General features: G+C 38.6%; 1 protein-coding gene and 1 long non-coding RNA gene across 12 annotated transcripts in view; one reads left to right on the top strand and one right to left on the bottom strand.

Annotated features, from left to right (window-relative positions):
• Positions 1 to 555, bottom strand: part of POMP (proteasome maturation protein) — a 57,157-nt gene extending 56,602 nt beyond the window's left edge. For 2 of the 3 annotated variants that reach the window (XM_082434562.1, XM_082434564.1), the window contains exon 1: positions 406 to 555. In XM_082434562.1, the coding sequence (XP_082290688.1) occupies positions 406 to 408 (3 nt within the window). In that variant the 5' untranslated portion in view covers positions 409 to 555. The remainder of the gene's footprint in view (positions 1 to 405) is intronic. The other variant, XM_082434563.1, reaches the window with a different exon arrangement.
• Positions 529 to 19,388, top strand: LOC309647331. 9 transcript variants are annotated; one of them, XR_014255973.1, is made up of 7 exons: positions 625 to 1,021; positions 3,179 to 4,001; positions 5,630 to 5,721; positions 9,405 to 9,617; positions 15,486 to 15,568; positions 17,562 to 17,707; positions 18,424 to 19,388. It is a non-coding gene; the product is annotated as an uncharacterized lncRNA (long non-coding RNA). The 9 variants fall into 9 exon arrangements; XR_014255974.1 differs by having other exon boundaries at positions 3,179 to 3,431; positions 3,873 to 5,721; XR_014255968.1 differs by lacking the exon at positions 625 to 1,021 and adding an exon at positions 529 to 617 and having other exon boundaries at positions 3,873 to 5,721.
• Positions 19,389 to 19,493: the final 105 nt, after the last annotated feature.

Below are 19,493 nucleotides of genomic sequence, written 5' to 3' on the forward strand. Positions count from 1 at the left end.
GGTGAGGATGTCGGGCACTCGGCTCCCAAAGGTCCTCCCCTCGGGGGAGGGGTAGTCGGCCGCGCCGCACCCCAGACCTTTGCACTTTTGGGGGTGTCCTTTCCGGCTCGGCGTCAACTACGGGAAGGGACCGGGGTCGGGGCCGACTGGGGGACTTGGGGATGGGAGACAGGAGGCGGTGGGAAAGGATGAAGCCGAGGCGCCGCTCGCGGGACCAGCGCCGGAGCCCGACCCAGGCGGCGGCCACGAACCCCCGGACCCCGTGACTCGACAAATCATGGCGCCCGAGGCCGGCCTCCTCCTCCCGCCGCCGCCACCGGGGAACGGGCTGGGGAGCGGCGGCCTGCCCCTGCGCCCACGGACCCGAGCCCGCAGGCCACTCGGGTCGCCCAGGGTCTCACTCACCATCTTCAACTCGCTCCGCGAACAGCTTCTCAGCCCGTTACCGTCAGCCGACCCCGCGGCTCACTTCCGTTTCCGGGGTTGCCCCCCCACATCCGCCGGAAGTGCGTCCGTCCGGGCGAGGAAGGAAGGAGGGTGCGGGGCACCTGGAGGGAGCTGCGCGGGGCCGGAGCTCCCACGCCTGAAGTCCCGAGGGATCGGGGACCGAGGGCGCAGTAAGGGTGTGGGCTGGAGGAGGGCGGGGGAGGGGAGACGCGGGTGTCCACTCTGTTCGTGATCAGCCCCGGCCGCTTGTGCGGCGTTGGGAGATGGGCAGTGTACTTTGCTGGATGCATCGCCCTGTTCATCCAAAATCTCTTTGAGGTCGAGGTTACGTTTTTCATAAGGGCAAACGAGGCCCAGGTGGAATGAGTGATTCGCGTGCAGTCATCCAGCTAGTGAGGCAAACGTGGAAGCCAAAGCTTTTGCCGGTTTGCTTTTATTTTTTAAAATTACGTATCGAAAGCCAGCTATGTTCAGGACCCTGGGCTGAGACTAAGAATACAGAAATGAACAGGCTCGTGTGGTTCCTGGGCTCCAGCAGTAGAGGAACTCTTGTGGTGGGCAGGGTGACAACGAAGTAAGTATGATAATCAGTGACCTTTGAGGGCTTTTATTATGTAGTAACACAGTTCCAAGTGCTGTATGTGAACTATCTCCTTTAACCCTTTGAATAATCTTATGAAGTGAGTTCTACACTTACCTCAGTTTTACAGGCGCTGAAAGCAAGACATAAAAGAGTTTAAATAGATATGCCCAAGGACACATAATCTATTATAGTTACAGTCATACACTATGTTGCCTTCCAAATGTGATGTGGTAAAACAGACTCATGCGTTGTCACCATGTAATGGAGCTAATTTAAGGAATCCTTGGGCTGACAGTCAAGGTATAAGAGTAAATTAGGGAGGAGAGAATATGAAAGACATTGCTGGTAGATTTGCTTGTGCAAAAGCTCAAGTGAGAAAGAAGGCCTGTGTGGCTGAATTTCAGTGAGTAAGTTAGAGAGGAGTGTGAGATGCGGCTTAGGAGATGGAGGTGGATTTATCACGGAGGCCCTTGTGTGCCAGATTAAGGGTGAGGCTTTATCTTTAAAAAGACATTGAAGGATTTTAAGGAGGGAGGTCATAAGGTTGTATGCGTTATGCAGCGCAGGACAGTGGATACTGTCATGGATTCCACAACCTTGAACTTCTGAGATAATCCACATTTTGAGTATTGTGCACTGCTGTTATGTGTTTCCTTCTCGCTCCTCAGAATATCCATGTTTACCTTGAGATTTGAGATCGAGTGTTTCATTTGCATCCTTTTCCTTTCACTCAGTTCTACCTAAGGAGAAATTTTAAAACTGCATCTCTATTTATTTTTTTAATTTAATTTTTATTTTATGTTGAGGTATAGTTGATTTACAGTGTTGTGTTAGTATCAGGTGTACAGCAAAGTGGTTCAGTTATACAGACATATATCCATTCTAAAACTGCATCTCTTTAAAAAAGTTTTTTTTAATGTTTGTTGATCGCTCACAGTTCAGTCATTAAATATTTGTTGAGCATTGGCTTGATACTAGATTCTGGAGCTAAGGAGAAGAAAAAACCATTTCCCTGTACTTGAGATGCTTTTGTTTTCCTGGGGCAATAGACGCATAAACAGATATTTAAAATGTACTGTGGTCAATGCTTAATAGAGAAAGGAGCTGAATCAGGTTGGGAACAGGGAAGGACGGCACTTGAGGAAGAGGAAACGTGGAAAGGTGAGGATCTGCAAAAGGGCATGTTTGCAGACTGTTTCCATGTGGCTGGAGTTCTGGGTGAGTAGGTGGAGAAAGATGAGATGAGACTGGAGGGATTGGTTGGAGCTGACGTTGAAGGGCCCTTGTATGGTGTGCTGAGGTTTGGGGCTTCTTCTTACAGGGAACAGGAGATGATGGAGGCCTTGTCATAAACACTTGACATTAAAAAAAAAAATTATTCTGGTGGCAGCATGAGAGATATATGGAATCAGGAGAAACCAGACACCAGAATACCACCTAGAGCATTGCAGTAGTTCAAGGCAGTAAAGGTATAAATGAAGGTGGCACAGCATATTGGAAAGACTTTGAGAAGCAGCGAAAAGGAGGGATGAACCTGAGAAACAGTAGACTGCAAGAGGCAGCCAGAGGGAGGGGAGCCTGCCATGGAGACAAAAAAGAAATGGTCAGAGAGGCAGAAGGAGAAGCAAACTGCTGTCTTAGAATCCAAAGGGGAAGAAAGTGCTGAGGGGTTGAAAGCAGTTCAAAAGAGAGGTTAGAAAGTGGTTTTAAAATAGCTTAAAAAAATCATGGAGTCTTAAAAATAGGCCTTTGGTGACCAATGTGAAGGCAAGCAAGGAGAAAAGTCACCTCATTGTGAGCAGCTCACGCATTGTTAACAGCATCAATTAATGCAAGACAGTGTTGAGTACGCTAAAGTAATTTGAAGAATTAAATTAGATTTGATTCTAGAATGGTTTGATATCGTTGCTTAAGCTTTGTGTATGTTATATAGTTTGGAGGATACAGTAATAATAGTTAACATCTGTTGTGTGTCAGGCCCTGTTCTTAGTTCTTTACGTATGTCATTTCAGTTAATCCTCAATTACTCTGTGATGTAGGTCCTACTATACCCACATTTTAAATAATAAGCCTTGTTATGTGCCTTGTATGAGAACAAGTACCCCATTTTACTTTACTTTTTGTTGTCTTTCTTGACTTTACTCTTAGGCCTCTCTGGCAGAAATATTTGTTGAAAGTGTGTTGTTGAATGTAGAAAAAACTCCCATCTAGACTGCGGGCCGGTGATGAAACATGGTTGAGAAGCGTGTGAATGAGTACAGCTGAACAAGAGCTGAGCTGGTTATTAGGAGATGTAAAAGCGTGCCGAGTTGAAAAATCCCCGTGACTTTGGTTGAATCCTCTTCCCTCCAAAAGAAGAGAAAGGGTGGAGTCGAGCAGATGCATGCACTTCCGAGAAGAGGTAGTTGAGTGATAATGTTAACAATCAGCAGTAACTGTCATCAGCAAGAGGTAGCGTCGACATTTTCTTGCCCCGTGAGTCAGGGAAAGTGGGAGAAAGAGCAGATAACACTGGACAAGCGTTTGAGGAAAGTGGCATCATTTCTGAGAAAGCTAGGTTTTAACCAGGGCTGAGATGTGCAAAGATCTTGTAGCAGAGTAAAAAATACCGGAAAGTTTGGTTGCATGTTCCAAGGGACACAGTGGCAGGGGTTTGTGAAGGGAAGACGAGTGAGTTCAGGGGGCTCAGGGCCCGAGCAGGTAACAGTAGCAGAGGAGTACGTGGGGCAGAGAAGTTAATTCTCTCCTTTTTGCCCCCATGCAACCTATACACCCTTTAGCATAACCTCTAGCACCTAGTTGTGTTGATCTGTGGCCACATCTATCTGTTTCTCTCCCACAGGCTCCTTCAGACAGGGGCGATGTCTTACACATTACTGTATCTGCACCTTGCACATAGAAAGCACCCAATAAATGTTTATTAAATGAAAAGTGGGGAAAAAATGGATGAATGGATACTTGGGCCTAATAGGTAAGACTGACTAATATGGTTGGGAAACAGGCTGGAGGTAGATGTGGACAATCCAAGATAACTTATTTGGAGAAGTTTCCGGAAGCACCCTCCTGGGCCTGGAGCCCAACCTGAGAGCTCAGGACCATAAGCCAAGGCCCTAAATCCTTGTCTGGTTACAGTTATGCCCTTTCCCCCAGGGCTAGACTCAACAAAAATGGGCATCCCACCACAAAGTCTACAATTCTGACATCCAGTAACATCAGGAGTGTGTGTGTGTGTGATGTGCCCAGCCTTCCTCTCCGCCGCCAGCTACAAATGCGGGCCAGGCCTACTTGGCCTCTCTCCCTCCCAGCCTCTGTGGACACTTCTTCTCAGCCAGATGGATTCTGTAGAGCTTTGAAATCAGAATGGGGGGATTTGGAGAGGGGCTGGCGGCAAGGGTTGGTGGTGATGGTTTTCCCTTGGCGTTTAGGGTAGAAGAATGAGGGCCCCATTGTCTGAGAGATATGGGAGGGAAAATAATTCAATTGGGGTGAAAAGTTTGTAAGACATAGTCTCTTCAAGGTACCTAAAACTTAGAATGTTGTATTAAGTGTAAGTTTCAGAAATTGCTCCCCTACAAAGTTTGGCAAGGGCTACAGATCTCAACTAGTAAGAAAGTTACCGTGTTTCAGAGGACCTGAAAAGAATCTACAAATTATAAAGACTGCGTCCAGATCCTCTTTAAACTATCTGAATTCTTACAGTGTTGGGAAAGGTTCAATGTGCTTAATTTAAGATAAATCCTATTTACACATTTTTCTTTGCAAGTCCCTTTATAAGTGTTAAGAGATGGAGCAATACATTACATCAAGTTTATTTGACAGATGCTTCTCTTTAACCCTAAGAGATGTTTCATATTTCTTCTGAAGTACTTTGCTGACTATGATTTCAGTTGGAGCTGCTTTTAAAAGAGTGTCCTCTGATTATGAAAAGCTGGGTTTTGATGGTACTTACTAAAGTTGACTCTTTTGAATCCAGGAGTTTTGTTTTACTGTTTTACATCTGCATTGCATCAGACACAGCTGAAGTTAGCGTTCCATTTTTCCATACTTTCATAGCCCTGTTTCAGGTCTGTGTTTTTAGGAAGCGGTTTATATTTCCAGCATAGAGAGTCTTTATTCATTTGCCTGTGGAGCATGCATCTTGTAGATTATATGCAATGAATTTTAAATTCTAGACCTGTTTCTTTTACCCTTCATTTGCCAGCCCACATGTAGGAGCATAGAATCATTTTAATATTAACTAAAAAATTTAATTCAGAAGGCGTATCTGCCAAAAACATTGAACAGTGCCTTACAAAGCCTAATATATTATACCCATATGTCTGATGTTTTCTATTTGGATGCTGTTTTCGAATACTAGTGTCAGTGTTCCCCTCCACTGGCATGAATAATTGAGAGGGAAAGTTTTTGTATTTTTGAAAATTCAAAAATTTATTTCTTGAAGACAAAGACTTGAGAGAAAATTTGCCTATATTCAAAGCACACTAGAAGGTTATCTCAAAAGCAATTTACATTAATCTTATTTGGAATCAGAAAGCTGAAAAAGACAGCCTAAGTCACTCTGATTGTATGATTGGTTTATTTCACTGTTTTTCTTTCTAGAAGCAATGCATGCTCACTGCAGAAAATTAGAAAACAACAAAAGGCAAAAAGAAGGGAATGGAGAGCAGAGATAACCACTGTGAATGCACCAGGTCTGAGACATTCTTTTATATGACAGAATATATCTATTTATCATTTTTAAGAAAATAGAGTGACTCCGTTTTCTAAGTGAGTTGGGAAGTTTTCTCTTGGCTTTTTTCATGACCATGTTATCACTTAATAAAATATGTCATTCTGAAGCCTTAGAAAACACCCTTCCTTTACTTCTTCAAGAGTGGTGAATTACACGTAGGCTATTTACTCAACATTTTTCATTCTGTCAGCCTGGTTGGATGCCAAATGGCTGTTCTGATTTTTGAAGGTATGTTTTTTTGGTACTTGGCTAGGGAAATCATAACTCTTAAAATGCTCCATAGCCCTAACCATACAATTGGATTTATGGGTAGATATTATGTTCCATGTTTTGTTGTTTTCTCACTGTTTTAGTGTCTGGGATTGATGCCAAAGGCTATTCAGCCTCACTCCATTTATTAAATTAGAGTGTACAACTAAGTTTACACAATGGAGTTTAGATGGAGAAAAAAAGACCTTGTTTATCATTCTACTTAGGTGTCTTTACAACAGCGAGAAAGGAAAGTATTATTTCTAAAATATCTCAGTGAAATATCCTGAGAAATAGGGTATCATAGTTAACGGAAGTAATTACCCTACGCCTGAGCCACAAGAACTCCTTGCCTTATTCCAAAACATCTTCTCTACTGCTGCCAAAGATGTTTTGTCCCCTAAAATTCAAATCTGTGACTTCCCTCCTTAAAGCCCTTCACTTGCTCCTGGTTCCTGCCCTCCAGGATTAATTCCAGACTGTCCAATGGCAAACAGGCCTTCAGTGATCTGACTGCCAGCCTTATTCTTAAATCCTTTATGCTAGTCATGTTAAATTACTTGGAATTCTCTGAAAATGTCACTGCTTTCATGCCCCTGCACTTTTATTCCTGTTTTCCCCTCTTTCTGGAATGCTCTATTGCACCGTCTCAGCTCAGCATCACTTCCTCTGTGACATCTTGCCTGACTTGCTCTGCCCCGGTGCTCTCCCCCTTCCTGGGAGAGTGGACCCTTTGTGCCCCATCACATATACATACTTGTGTCACTGCATCTGTAACACATTGTTGCACTTGTTTGCACATGTACCTCTCATCTTTTTCAAAGCTTTTTAGTCTGCAAACCCCATTCACCATCTTTTGGGAGCTTATATATATCCTTTTGAAGTTTTCATCTTTCTTTAGGAACATTGTAATAGCCTTTCAGCTTGCCTGCCCCCCTCCGTGCTCACCTGCTCCCTGATTTCACTCTCCATGCCATCTCCAGAGTACTATAAGCTCAGTAAATGATGGCTGGTGTTTCAAAGGTCTGATGCGGACTGCGTGGAATTGGCTTCAGGGCACAATTAACATGGGTCTAATTTATTTCCTATATCAAGATTGCCTTGACCCTAGCGCCAGGGGCTGTGAGAAACTAGGCGAGGAGTCAGGTGCAGACAGCCAGAACTTGCATGGGTTGGGCGTTCAGGGGTGTGTTACTGGGGCTTCCTTGGGGTCCTGGCTCAGAGTGGTAATGGAGTCAAAAGACACTGTCCAGTGACCACAAGTAGTAGCAGAATTCTTTGTTTGGAGCTGAGAGAGACGTGCAGTGTGGGAAATACAAAGAGTAACAGGAATCAGTCTTTTCAAAATATATTCCCTGAGAATCTGAAATTTCAAAATACTGTAGTTTGTGTGTGATTACTTGGAATACAAAGTAATTCCTTTGCCACTGTATTTATTTTTTATTTTTTATTTTTTTATTTATTTATTTTTGGCTGTGTTGGGTCTTTGTTTCTGTGCGAGGGCTTTCTCTAGTTGCGGCGAGCGGGGGCCACTCTTCATCGCGGTGCGCGGGCCTCTCACTGTCGCGGCCTCTCTTGTTGCGGAGCACAGGCTCCAGACACGCGGGCTCAGTAGTTGTGGCTCACGGGCCCAGTTGCTCCGCGGCATGTGGGATCTTCCCAGACCAGGGCTCGAACCCGTGTCCCCTGCATTGGCAGGCAGATTCTCAACCACTGCGCCACCAGGGAAGCCCCTGTATTTATTAAAGGATTGTTTTGAGACATTTTCTAAAAGAAAACAGTGATTCAGAATGTATAAATTCATATTTCTGCCAACAATTAAAATTTTTGTTGATCTGATGGGTTAGAAGTGATGGCTCATTGTCGCTTTAGTTTGTGTCTTCCTGATTGCTAGTAAGATGGAGCAACTTTTCATGTTTATTTATCATTTAGATTTGCTTTTCTGGAAATGCTTGTTCACACAGTCTTTGCTCAATTTTCTACCGAGTTTTTCTTATTCCTATAAATTTGTGGGTGCTTGTTGTATACTATAGATATTAACCTTTGTTTTATGCATTACAAATATTTCCCACAATCTGTTGTAATATTTTTCTTTTGTTTATTGTATCTTTGATCTAAACATTTTAAATAAATGTCTCTTTTCCTTTACAACTCTCTGGCTTACTGTTTCAGTTGAAAATGTTTCCCTGACTCCTAGTGTATAAAGTTATTCTCAAATTTTATTCTAAAATAGTTTTTCACATTTTGTTTTAAATTCATATGGAATTTATTTTTCAATATGGATTAAGGTAGGAGTCTGATTTTATTTTCCTTTAGAGGCTATGTTAAAATCTTGCTTGTACTAAGATACATTTTGAGATTCTCCATTCTAATGATCTAATTATTTTTTCAAATAACAAAATTAGGTAACATTCATTGGGCATATATGTGCCAAATACTGTCCTAAGCACTTTACATATTTCAGCTCATTTAATCCTGGCAGTAACATTGTAGGTCAATTTTATTATTCCACATGAACTTTAAAATGCTTTTATCAAATAAAAAGAAACCATCTGGATTATGATTAGAATTACATTAGATTTATACAGTAATCTTGGGAAAATTAACATTTTTGTATCCTTCAATAATATTTTGTAAATTTTATCACGTCTTAAACCTGTCTTGTCAAATTTAGCCTTAAGTATTCTGTACTTTTATCACTATTAGAAATGGAATATATGTTTTTTTCATTTTCACTTCTCTCTGGCTATTCCTATAAGCGTTCTTACTGATGCAGTAAGGATAGTGTGTCTATTATTCAGCTTAGGGTAAATTATGCCACAGTGGCAAACTGAATTCTCGGTAGTACAGAACAACAAATAATTTTCTGCTCACGCTGTGTGTCCACCACAAGCTGGCAGCAGCTCCTTCACATCGTCTTCACCCTGGGACCCAGGCTAATGGAGTAACTGCTGTCAGGCACATTGCAGCCTTGGGGTAGAGAGAAAGGAATCAAGGTACAGCGTCTTCTGGCTCATAAAGCTTCTACAAAGAAGTGCCCCATGTCATACCCCTCCCCGCCTTACGTTTTATAAGCCAAAGCAAAGCACAAGCCCATATCTGACACTGAAGTGTCAAGGATGCATAATCCTCCCACAGGGAAGGACCCTTCAAGTCACAATACCAAGTCTGGCGTCAGTGGGATGGAGATAAGTAATATTCCAACATGAAGGGCAGCAAATGTTTTGATCGGTAATACAGTCTATCACAGTGTTTTGTTTTTACATTGGCAAGATTGAGAAATCCTAGAAAATGATGCTTATGTAATAGATATCACTGTTCAACAATATCCAGTCCCTGTCTCCTTCCAAGTTTGCATGATTATACTTTCTTGTCTCTTAAAATTATACATAGCCATCTGACTAATCCTGGCCAGTGAAAATATGAGTGGAACTGATGTGTTTCACTTTGCATGGAAGCACTGAGGAGTTGGAGCATGATTCCCCAAGTTATCTTCCCTGCCATATTGGTTGTGGAAGTATGTGTTGATGCGGAAGTACCAAAAGACCAATGTAGCTAGAATGCTGGGCCATCGTATAGAAGACAGTTGCCTTGCATGCCACCCAGGTGAAGAGTTTATGATTTTAAGTTCTGAGATTTAAGGGATTTTATTTGTTTTTTTGTAGCCTATACAGTTTCCAGTTTGGATTTCTCTACCATGGATCAAGAACTTTAAAATACTTGTAGAAAAATAGAAATACAGAATCTTATAACTGCCCCTTAAACTTTTATAATTGTCACACCCAAACCAACAGCATGTTTTGTAACTTTGTTTAATCTTTCTAAAGCAGACAACTTAGTTTTCATAAAAACAATTCATTCTTTTCACATTATTGTTTATTGGATTCAGTAATATTTCTTTAAATTACTTATTTATAATAATAGTACAACTGTCGTAAAAATGTTTAGGAGCAAGCACAACTGGATATTAGTAAGTGTACAGTCAACTGGTGAAAGTGGAATAAATGGATATTTCACAAGGTGAGAACATTTATCTTTCTGTAGCTAATAATCTGTAGGTTTTACAGATGAAATTGAGAGCCTCATAAGTCCCAAGGGTCATTTAAAGAGAAGTGAATTAAGAGAGCTTCTGTACTCTTTGTACTGTATTTATATGCATGCAGGTACTGATTTGTATATGTATGTGTCTCTGTCTGTTTTATTTATCTTGTGTCCAGCCACATTACTCAATTATCTTATTAATTCTAGTATGCTTTGTTTGGCCGTGCCCCGTGGCATGTGAGATCTTAGTTCCCCAATCAGAAATTGAACCCACGACCCCTGCATTGGAGGTGGGGAGGAGTCTTAACCACTGGACCAACAGGGAAGTCCCTTTTTTTTTTTCTTTTTTTTAAATTGTTTGTCGTATGCTCTTTTAAAAAAATTTCTTTTAATAATTTTATTTTTTTATACAGCAGGTTCTTATTAGTTAACTATTTTATACATATTAGTGTGTATATGTCAATCCCAGTCTCCCAATTCATCCCACCACCACCCCCCCACCCGCTGCTTTCCCCCCGTGGTGTCCATACGTTTGTTCTCTACATCTGTGTCTCTGTTTCTGCCTTGCAAACTGGTTCATCTGTACCATTTTTCTAGATTCCACATATATGCGTTAATATATGATATTTGTTTTTCTCTTTCTGACTTACTTCACTCTGTATGACAGTCTCTAGGTCCACCAACGTCTCTGCAAATGACCCAATTTTGTTCCTTTTTATGGCTGTAAGGCCATAAAAAAAGGCAGTGAGGTCGGGCTATTTGTAAGATAAGCTAGCCTATGCTAGTAGTACATCTTCTAATAAGATTTTAGGTAGAGTTTATATTTGGAATGACTGCTCACCTTTTTCAGATGGCTTTTAATCATCTATTTATATAAACATTTTCTCCATTAATTTGCTGGTACAATGAATTATGTTGACAGATTTCTTAATATTGAACCAGCCCTGTATCCCTGGAATAACCCAACTTGGTTGTAATACATTTTTCTTTTATTATTCCAAAATACTCTATTTCCTAAGATTTTATTCAGAATTTTTGCACTAATAATCTTAAGTGAGGTCATTCTATATTTTATTTCATTGTACTGTTTTAAAAAAAATCAGATTAAGATTTTGCTGGCTTTATACAATCAAATGTGTAGCTTTCAGGTCTTTTTCTATGGTTTAGAATAATTTTTAAAACTTTGAACTATCTGGTCCTGATGTATGAAAAGAAGTTTTAAATTATCCCCTTATATTTATAGTTGTACTCAATTTCTCTGTAACTTAAATGTATTATTTTGTTTTGCCTGTTTTTAACCCTTGTAATAACAAAATCATAAGGTATATCCATCATTCATCCGAGACTTCCAGTTTTTACTCAGCAGTGTTTTTGGAATATATCCATGTTGATATACAGTTGGTTCATTTTTATTATTGTATAATATTTCATTGTATAAACACACCATTTTAAAAAATCCATTCTACTGGTTCATTGGATTATTTCCATTTTTTGCTAATGTAAATAGTGGTAATATAATTTTTTTGTACAAGTCTGCTTGTGCAAGAGTTTCTCTACCAGGAGGTGAATTGCTACATTGTAAACTCACAGCTACTAGATAATACCAAAATGTTAACCAAACTGGTTGAAGTAATTTACATTCCAGCTAATAAACTTCCCATTTCTCCACATTCTTGCCAGTATTTGGTCTTAATCAACTTTTGCATTTTTCTCAGTCTGTTGGGTACAAAATTATATCTCATTGTGGTTATAATTTTCATTTTCATATCTACTTTTGAAATTGAGTGTATTTTCACATTATTGGCCAGTTCATGTTTTCTTTCCTATGAAATGCCTGTTCACATCTTCTGCTCATTTGTCTATTAGTTTGTCTTTTTTTTATTGATCTGTAGGTCAGCTATAGGTTTTTGATAAACATTCTTTTTTTTTTTTTTTTTAAATTTTTATTTATTTATTTATTTATATTTTTTGGCTGTGTTGGGTCTTCGTCTCTGTGTGAGGGCTTTCTCTAGTTGCAGCGAGCGGGGGCCACTCTTCATCGTGGTGCGCGGGCCTCTCACTATTGTGGCCTCTCTTGTTGCGGAACGCAAGCTCCAGACGCGCAGGCTCAGTAGTTGTGGCTCACGGGCCCAGTTGCTCCGCGGCATGTGGGATCTTCCCAGACCAGGGCTCGAGCCCGCGTCCCCTGCATTGCCAGGCAGATTCTCAACCACTGCGCCACCAGGGAAGCCCAACATTCTTAAATATAATTAAACTTATCAATATTTTCCTTCAGAAATTTTCAGAGTTACCTTTCACATTTTTTTACATGTCCCTAATGTAACTGTAATTGTATACACATACAGAAATATACATGCACATATTGGGTGAGATAGGGATCTAATTTCTTTTATTTTCCCCTTATGGATTATCACAGCTCTTTTCATATTAAGAAATCCATCATTTTCTCCACTCATCTGCAATGCTACCTTTGCCAAATATCTTTCTGTGTTCTCTTTTCTGTTCTATTTGTTAGTTTGTCTATCTCTGTGCAAGTTCTGTATTGTCTTAATAACTATAGCTTTATGATATCTCTTGATCTATGATAGGACAAGATTTCTCCTTCCTTCTTTAGAAGTAACTTGTCTATCTTTGGCACTTTGCTCTTTCATTTAAAGTTGAGTTAGTTAAAGAGGTTATTTGGATTTCTATTGAATCTTCAGAGTTTGGGGAAGATTGACAACTTTAATGGAAAAGATGGAACTTCTCCATTCATACAGTATATTCTTCATTTACTTAGGTGTTTTTACATATATTTCCATAAGTTTTTATAGCATTCAACATGAAGTTTCTTAAATATTTGTGTTAGATTTATTCCTAGATATATTATTTTTTGTGCTATTGTAAATGGTATCCTTTTAAAGTTAAAATTTGCAGCTATTTTGCTGGTATATAGAAATGCAATTAACTTTTGCCTTTGACCCTATATCTAGCAACCTTGATAAATTTTCTTATTTCTTATAAGAAATAAGATTCTTTGAGTTTTCTACATAGGCGATCATTTAACTTGTAAATAATGATAATTTGGTTTCTTCCTCTCCAATCCTTATACCCCTTTGTTATTTTTCTTGATGCTCTGCAATGACTAGAACTCCAGCACAAAGTTGTCAGGAATGGTAATAGCTTATCTCCTTGTCTTAGTCCTTATTTTTAAAGGAAATGCTTTTAACGTTTTTACTGTGGAGTATTATATTTGCTGGAGATGTTCTTGCAGATATCCTTTGTTAGGTAGGCTAAGGATGTTCTATTCCTTTTTGGCTGTGAGTTTTCCATTTGTTTCTATTATAAATGCCTTGTAAAATTTTTTTGAATGCTTTTTTAACCTCTTTTGAAATGACCTTGTTGTTCTCTTTTAATCTGTTAATATGGTAAATTACATTAATAAATTCTCTAATGGTGCAACAATTTTCCATCCTCGGAATAAACCCAACTGATCATTATTTTCTTATATATATAGTTGCTACTGTTTTGTTTAAGATTTTTGCATCCATGATTAAGAATGAAGTTGGACTGTAACTTTTTTCTTGTCTGGTTTTTGTATAAAGTTATACTAGCCTCATAAAATTAGTTAGGAGATGTTCCTCCTTTTATATTCTCTGCAAGAGTTTAAGATTGGAATTATCCATTCCTCGAATCTTGGTAAGTCTTCCTATAAAACTGCCTGGCCCTGGTGTGGGAAAAATTTTCTCTGTGGGAAAAATTTTAACTACTGATAAAATTTTGTGAATGATTATAGGTTAGGTGGTAATCAAATTACTTAACCAATTAGGATGGTCACACTAATCAATCAGAAATGACCCTGGCCCTAAGCAAACTGTATGATGATACAGTTGCATATAAGCTAAGTAACAGCCCTTATATATATATATATATATTTTTTAAATGTACTCAGTTGTATTTTGTTTTTTAACACTTCTTCCCTCCAGGGACAGGAAAGGAAAATACAAGCCCTCTTTCTGTTACAGGATCAGGGAACCAGGTCACTATTATGAAAATTGGTCCCCCCCCCCCATAAAAAAAGAAGAAGAAGAAGAATCAAACATTTATCTTGCCTTTCACATAAGATCTGGACCTCAGGGCGTATAGTTAATTGAGAAAGAATTTTTTCTTTATAGAAGTAATCCAAATTAAAAAGGTAGGAAAAAAGGGCAGAATTACATTACTACCATTTTGTGACTCGAATGAATGTGTCTAAGCAGTAACCATCAATGAATGACAGCCCTTATATTTTTAAATTTCAGATTTACAATTTCTTCTTAAGTCAGTTTTGTAAATTTATGTTGCCAGGAATTTCTCCATTTTACTTAAGTTTTCTTTTGTTTTTTTTTTGTTTTTTTTTTTAATGGCTGTGTTGGGTCTTCGTTTCTGTGCGAGGGCTTTCTCTAGTTGCGGCAAGTGGGGGCCACCCTTCATCGCGGTGCACGGGCTATGGCGGCCTCTCCCGTTGCGGAGCACAGGCTCCAGACGCGCAGGCTCAGTAGTTGTGGCTCACGGGCCTAGTTGCTCCGCGGCATGTGGGATCTTCCCAGACCAGGGCTCAAACCCGTGTCCCCTGCATTGGCAGGCAGATTCTCAACCACTGCGCCACCAGGGAAGCCCAAGTTTTAAGATTTATTGCTAAATTGCTTGTAATGTTTTATCTGTGTACTTTGTTGTATTTTTTACTTCCTTTTCCGTTCTTAACATTTTACCTGATTTTTTTCTTTCTTCATTAATTTGCTAAAGGTTTGTCAGTTTTATTAAAATTTTTTCAATGAGCCAACATTTTGCTTTGTTGATCCTTTCTATTGAATGTGTTTTCTGTTTTGTTAATTTTTGCTCTTATTTTTAATTATTTCCTTGATTCAATTCTACTTAGATTTGGGGGGGGTTCTTTTCATAATTTCAACTTTTTTATTAATGTAAGTATTATAAAGCTATTCACTTCCTCCATCTACCACTTGAGCTGTATCTCACAAGCTTTCCTATATAATCATTATTGTTGGTTCTAAGTATTTTCTAATTTCCCTTTGCTTTCTCTTTTGTCCCATGAACAATTTAGATTTGTGCTTTTAAATTTCCAAGTCTTTTTGTTTTTCGTTATTAATTGTGTAATGGTCAGAGATTGAGGTCTATGAGATAGTGATTCTTTGACATTTGTTGAGATTTTCTCTGTGGGCTAGTACATTGTCAGTTTTTATAATTGTTCCTGTGAACAGAAGTGTATTCTCTAGTTACTGGGTACAGGCATCTGCATATGTTCATTAGACCTGGTTTGTTTATTGTGATAGTCAAATCATTCATATTCTTACTGATATTTTTATCTTGTCAACTTCTGACAAAGACTTGTTAAATTCTACCTCAGTAATGGTGTATTTGTCTGTTTCTTTTTCTTGTTTTGTCATTTTTTGCTAGATATTTTTTGAAGCTATGCTATTAGAAGTATGCAAGTGTAGAATTCTTTCCATCTCCCTAATGAATTGGACCTTCCTCAATAGGTAATGAACCTCTATCTCTAGTATTGCTTTTTACCTTAAGGTATTTTTTACTTATCTGATAATATATTCACACAAGTTTTCTTTTGGTAAGTATTTATTAAATGTCTTTCTATCTTTTTACTTTCAACTCATTTATGAACTTATTTGTTTTATGTCTCTCTCATAAACAACATGTAGCAAGATTTTGCTTTTTATCCAATCTGATAAAAAATTTGGTCCACTTACCCTTATTCTTATTTTAATATATTTGGATTCAATTTCTACCATATTTTATGAATTCTGTTCTACTTTTTCTATATTCTTTTTTTATCTCCTTGAATTTTTTTTTTTGGATTAAGTTTCATGTTTTATTTTTCTCTTATCTGTTTTCTCTTAATCTGTTTTTTCCCTTTATTTGTTTAGCACTTATACCTTTGGTTTTTTTATATTTTATGGGATTCCTAGACTTTTTAATATACAAATGTGTATGTGTAATTTAGTAAAGTGTATAACTAATCAAATGTGTAATTTAATGTCTTAAGTTAGTCAGTGTTTTACCCTCTTGAGCAAAGTACAGCCGTTTGAATGCCTTATTTCTATTATCTCCTTCCTACTTATATGCCATTTTTTACGAGCATTTTGATTCTATATTATTTCTTAACCCCATAATTAAGACATTATTATTGTTATTTAACACAGCCAGTTTTTGTTCAGATTTACCCATGTATTCATCATTTTCTTTGCTATTTTGGATCTCTGACCTTCTTTCTGGGATGAGTTTTCTTCATCCTGACGTACATCCTATAGAAATTTCTCTGGTGAGTGATAGTAAACTCTCATTTTGTAGTTTGTAAAAAAATGTTTTTATTTTGCCCTCATTCTTGAAAGATAGTTTTGCTGGGTATAGAAATTTAGGTTGTCAGTTATTTTCACTCTGCATTTTGAAGATATTATTCCCCTACTTTCTGGAATCCATGTTGCTTTTGATAAGTATGCCCAAAGTCTGTTATTCCTCTGTGAATAGTCTGTATTTCTCTCTCTAACTGCTTTTAAGATTTTCCCTTTGTCCGCATTTGACCACAGTGTGTCTTGGTGTGAATGCCTTTTTATATATCCTGCCTGAAATTTGTTAGACATATTTCTATGCTAAAACAGGGGAGACACTCAAAAAAAGTCACATTTACCCTTGCCTATCCTTCCCCCCACTGCCACCACCTCCTTTGAACACAGTTATGAGATCTGGAGCTGTGAGAATCATCTTCAAATCATGAGGTTACAAACACAAGAATGGAGAAATTGAAGAGAAAGAATCCATGTCCTTGATAACCTCACTGAGCACTGAATTGCCTACCTCTAGTCTTCATGCTATAGTAGGAAAATAATTGCCTTTTTACTTAATGTATACTCTTTAGTCAGGTATTCTGTTACATTCAAAATTAATCTTAAAACATGATCCTTTATTTCTCCTGTGAAGTGCAACAAACATTGTAACAGAGTAAGTGCTCAGTAACATTTTTCAAATGACTACTGATCATTTTGGATCATGTACGTGGAGAAATCTGTGTTTTGTCTTTGAAAATTTCTGAAAATATTGATAAATTTGATTATATTTAAGAATTTTTCATCAAAAACCTATAGCTGACCTACAGATCAATTAAAAAAAAAAACAAACTAATATCAAATACCTGCTAAAGTACCAGTCAGTGTTTCTTCTACTATACCATAGCTTGTCAGACTTAGCTGGAGTTTTAGGAACCAGAAATGCAGTCTAAGACATGTGAAATACATGACTCTTGTGTCATTAGGTTTGGTCTGTGCTCATTGAGACAAATCATTCATTCTTAGGGAGGAGGAGGCAAAACAGATGAAAATCCAGATTAATCAGAAGATCTGGCTTGAGGGAGTTGCAGGTATAAGTGGGGATGAGGAGGAAGGAGAGAGTGAGATAGAGAATGAGAGAGAGATCAAAACATCTGGTCCCCTTTACTCTTCTTCTCTCTCCCAATCAGCTCAGCTGTCTTTTAGAAAGTAGACATGTCTTTTGAGAAGGAGCAATCTGCAAGTGAGCTGGAAGCAGAGATGCCATTGATTGACCTGTGGAAAGCTCTCCTGTTCATCCACTGCTCACTGCATTCTGGGAATACTGACTGCATTATTCAGGTGTGGTTTCCTGAGACAGAACGTGATTGTGTACTGCAGTAGGACACGTAGTGCCTGCGCTCCAGGGAAGCTCTGAAAGCATGTGTTAACCTCCTCTCCCCATCACGCAGACATACTCTCCTAGAATCTAAAGAGCTGGGCTACTTTACTGCAAAAATTCAAATATACTTGAAAAGCTTGTTTCTCTAGTCGAACACTGCCCGGTTTTCACCTCGTTCAGTGTAGGGAATCCCACTTCAGGTTCTACACAGAAAGAGAAGTTCCGATGGTCATGGCAGTCACTGTAGACTCAGTCATGTTTCTGTAATGAAGATATGAAGCTGCAGTCTGGCTTGGGGTTTGAGAGCTGGTTCTGTAGTTGACAAGATTCCCTCCCGGATTCTCCAGGCCCACCCACCTCATGATCCCTGATTGACAGCCCAGGCTTCTTAATGGGTCAGAGTGTCATACACATCTTTAAACAATCCAAATGGTCATATCTTAAAATAGGAAAAACAGCAGCCCAGCCGAACACTCCCCAAGCAACCATTTCTGTCCTGAGGAGGGTTGCAGCTTGACCTGCTGGGGAAGAGAATGGCTGCCAGTGGGGTGTTTGGATTTCCTTCTATTTGCACTATGTCCTGGTCATTAAAATGGGGGATCTCCGCAGAGTTAAAGGTTATTTTACACAGGAAGCAGATTCAGTATTAGTACAGCAAATGTCTTCCTTTCTCCAGCCATGGAAGAACTCCACTCGGAGGGAGTCGTGATAAATCAGAGCATCAGCCCTTTCCGCTTGGATACCAATAAGTCTTGCACTTCAAAATTGCTGACCTAAAAAGGACACTTGAGAAGGAGCATGTCTTTTTTTTTTTTTCTTTTAAAGAAAGCAACACCAGAAGCAGTCTAACTTCCTTGTTCACTTAGATGCATGCAAAAAAGAAAAGTGAGTCACTCTGAGTTTCTAACTTTAGTATATAGAAACAAAGCACTGAATCATAAAACTTGTCAGGGAAGACCTAGATATAGTTTTATCTAGATAATGTTCATATTGACAGAGTCTGAAATTCTATTTTTGTGGTAGAGTTATGGAATTGGGGCTACAATTGGTGTCTACTCACCAATAATTTTGCAGATCAGGATGTGACTATAAAAAACATTCCAATAAAGATATGGCAGGACCATCTCATAGCACAGTCTACCTTCATTGAGTCAGCCAAACTCAGGCCAAAGCTTCTCCGAATCCAGAATTGCAAAGGAACTATGAAATCAACATTAGGAAAAGCATTGTAGACTTAGTCCAAATATTAATGTTAATCATGCTGTGGATGAAAGGAAGGGTTTTAAAAAATCACTTATTCAGTCAATTGGAAACTAAATAGAAACCTATGTATGAAACATATTTAATAGATAGGATCCAAGCTCAAGTCTTTCTGCAAACCAAAAACAACTCTCTTGGAAACCTGATATAACAGAATTAGTGTACCCCAAATAATTTATCCTATTTCCTCCCTTTTAAAATAACTAGTCCCCTGCCCTGTCTTCAATACTTTTAAAACTTATTTTTATTATCTCTCATAGATATGAACTACCTTTCCAGCTGTTCTGATGGGTTTGTAATTACAAAATGTCAATCAGCAATCACAAACAACTACTAATAACAATACCATGAAATAATTTTTAAAACAGCAATAACAATCGAGCTTCCTGACTTCATCATTCTGCCATAATGCTGCCCATTAAAGTAAACTAAGCAAAACAAAGTAATTTGCTGATTCATTGCATTCCTAAACCATGATTTGGGGAG

Source organism: Balaenoptera physalus (assembly GCF_965194825.1).
Source record: "Balaenoptera physalus genome assembly, chromosome: 18".
Taxonomy (NCBI): domain Eukaryota; kingdom Metazoa; phylum Chordata; class Mammalia; order Artiodactyla; family Balaenopteridae; genus Balaenoptera; species Balaenoptera physalus.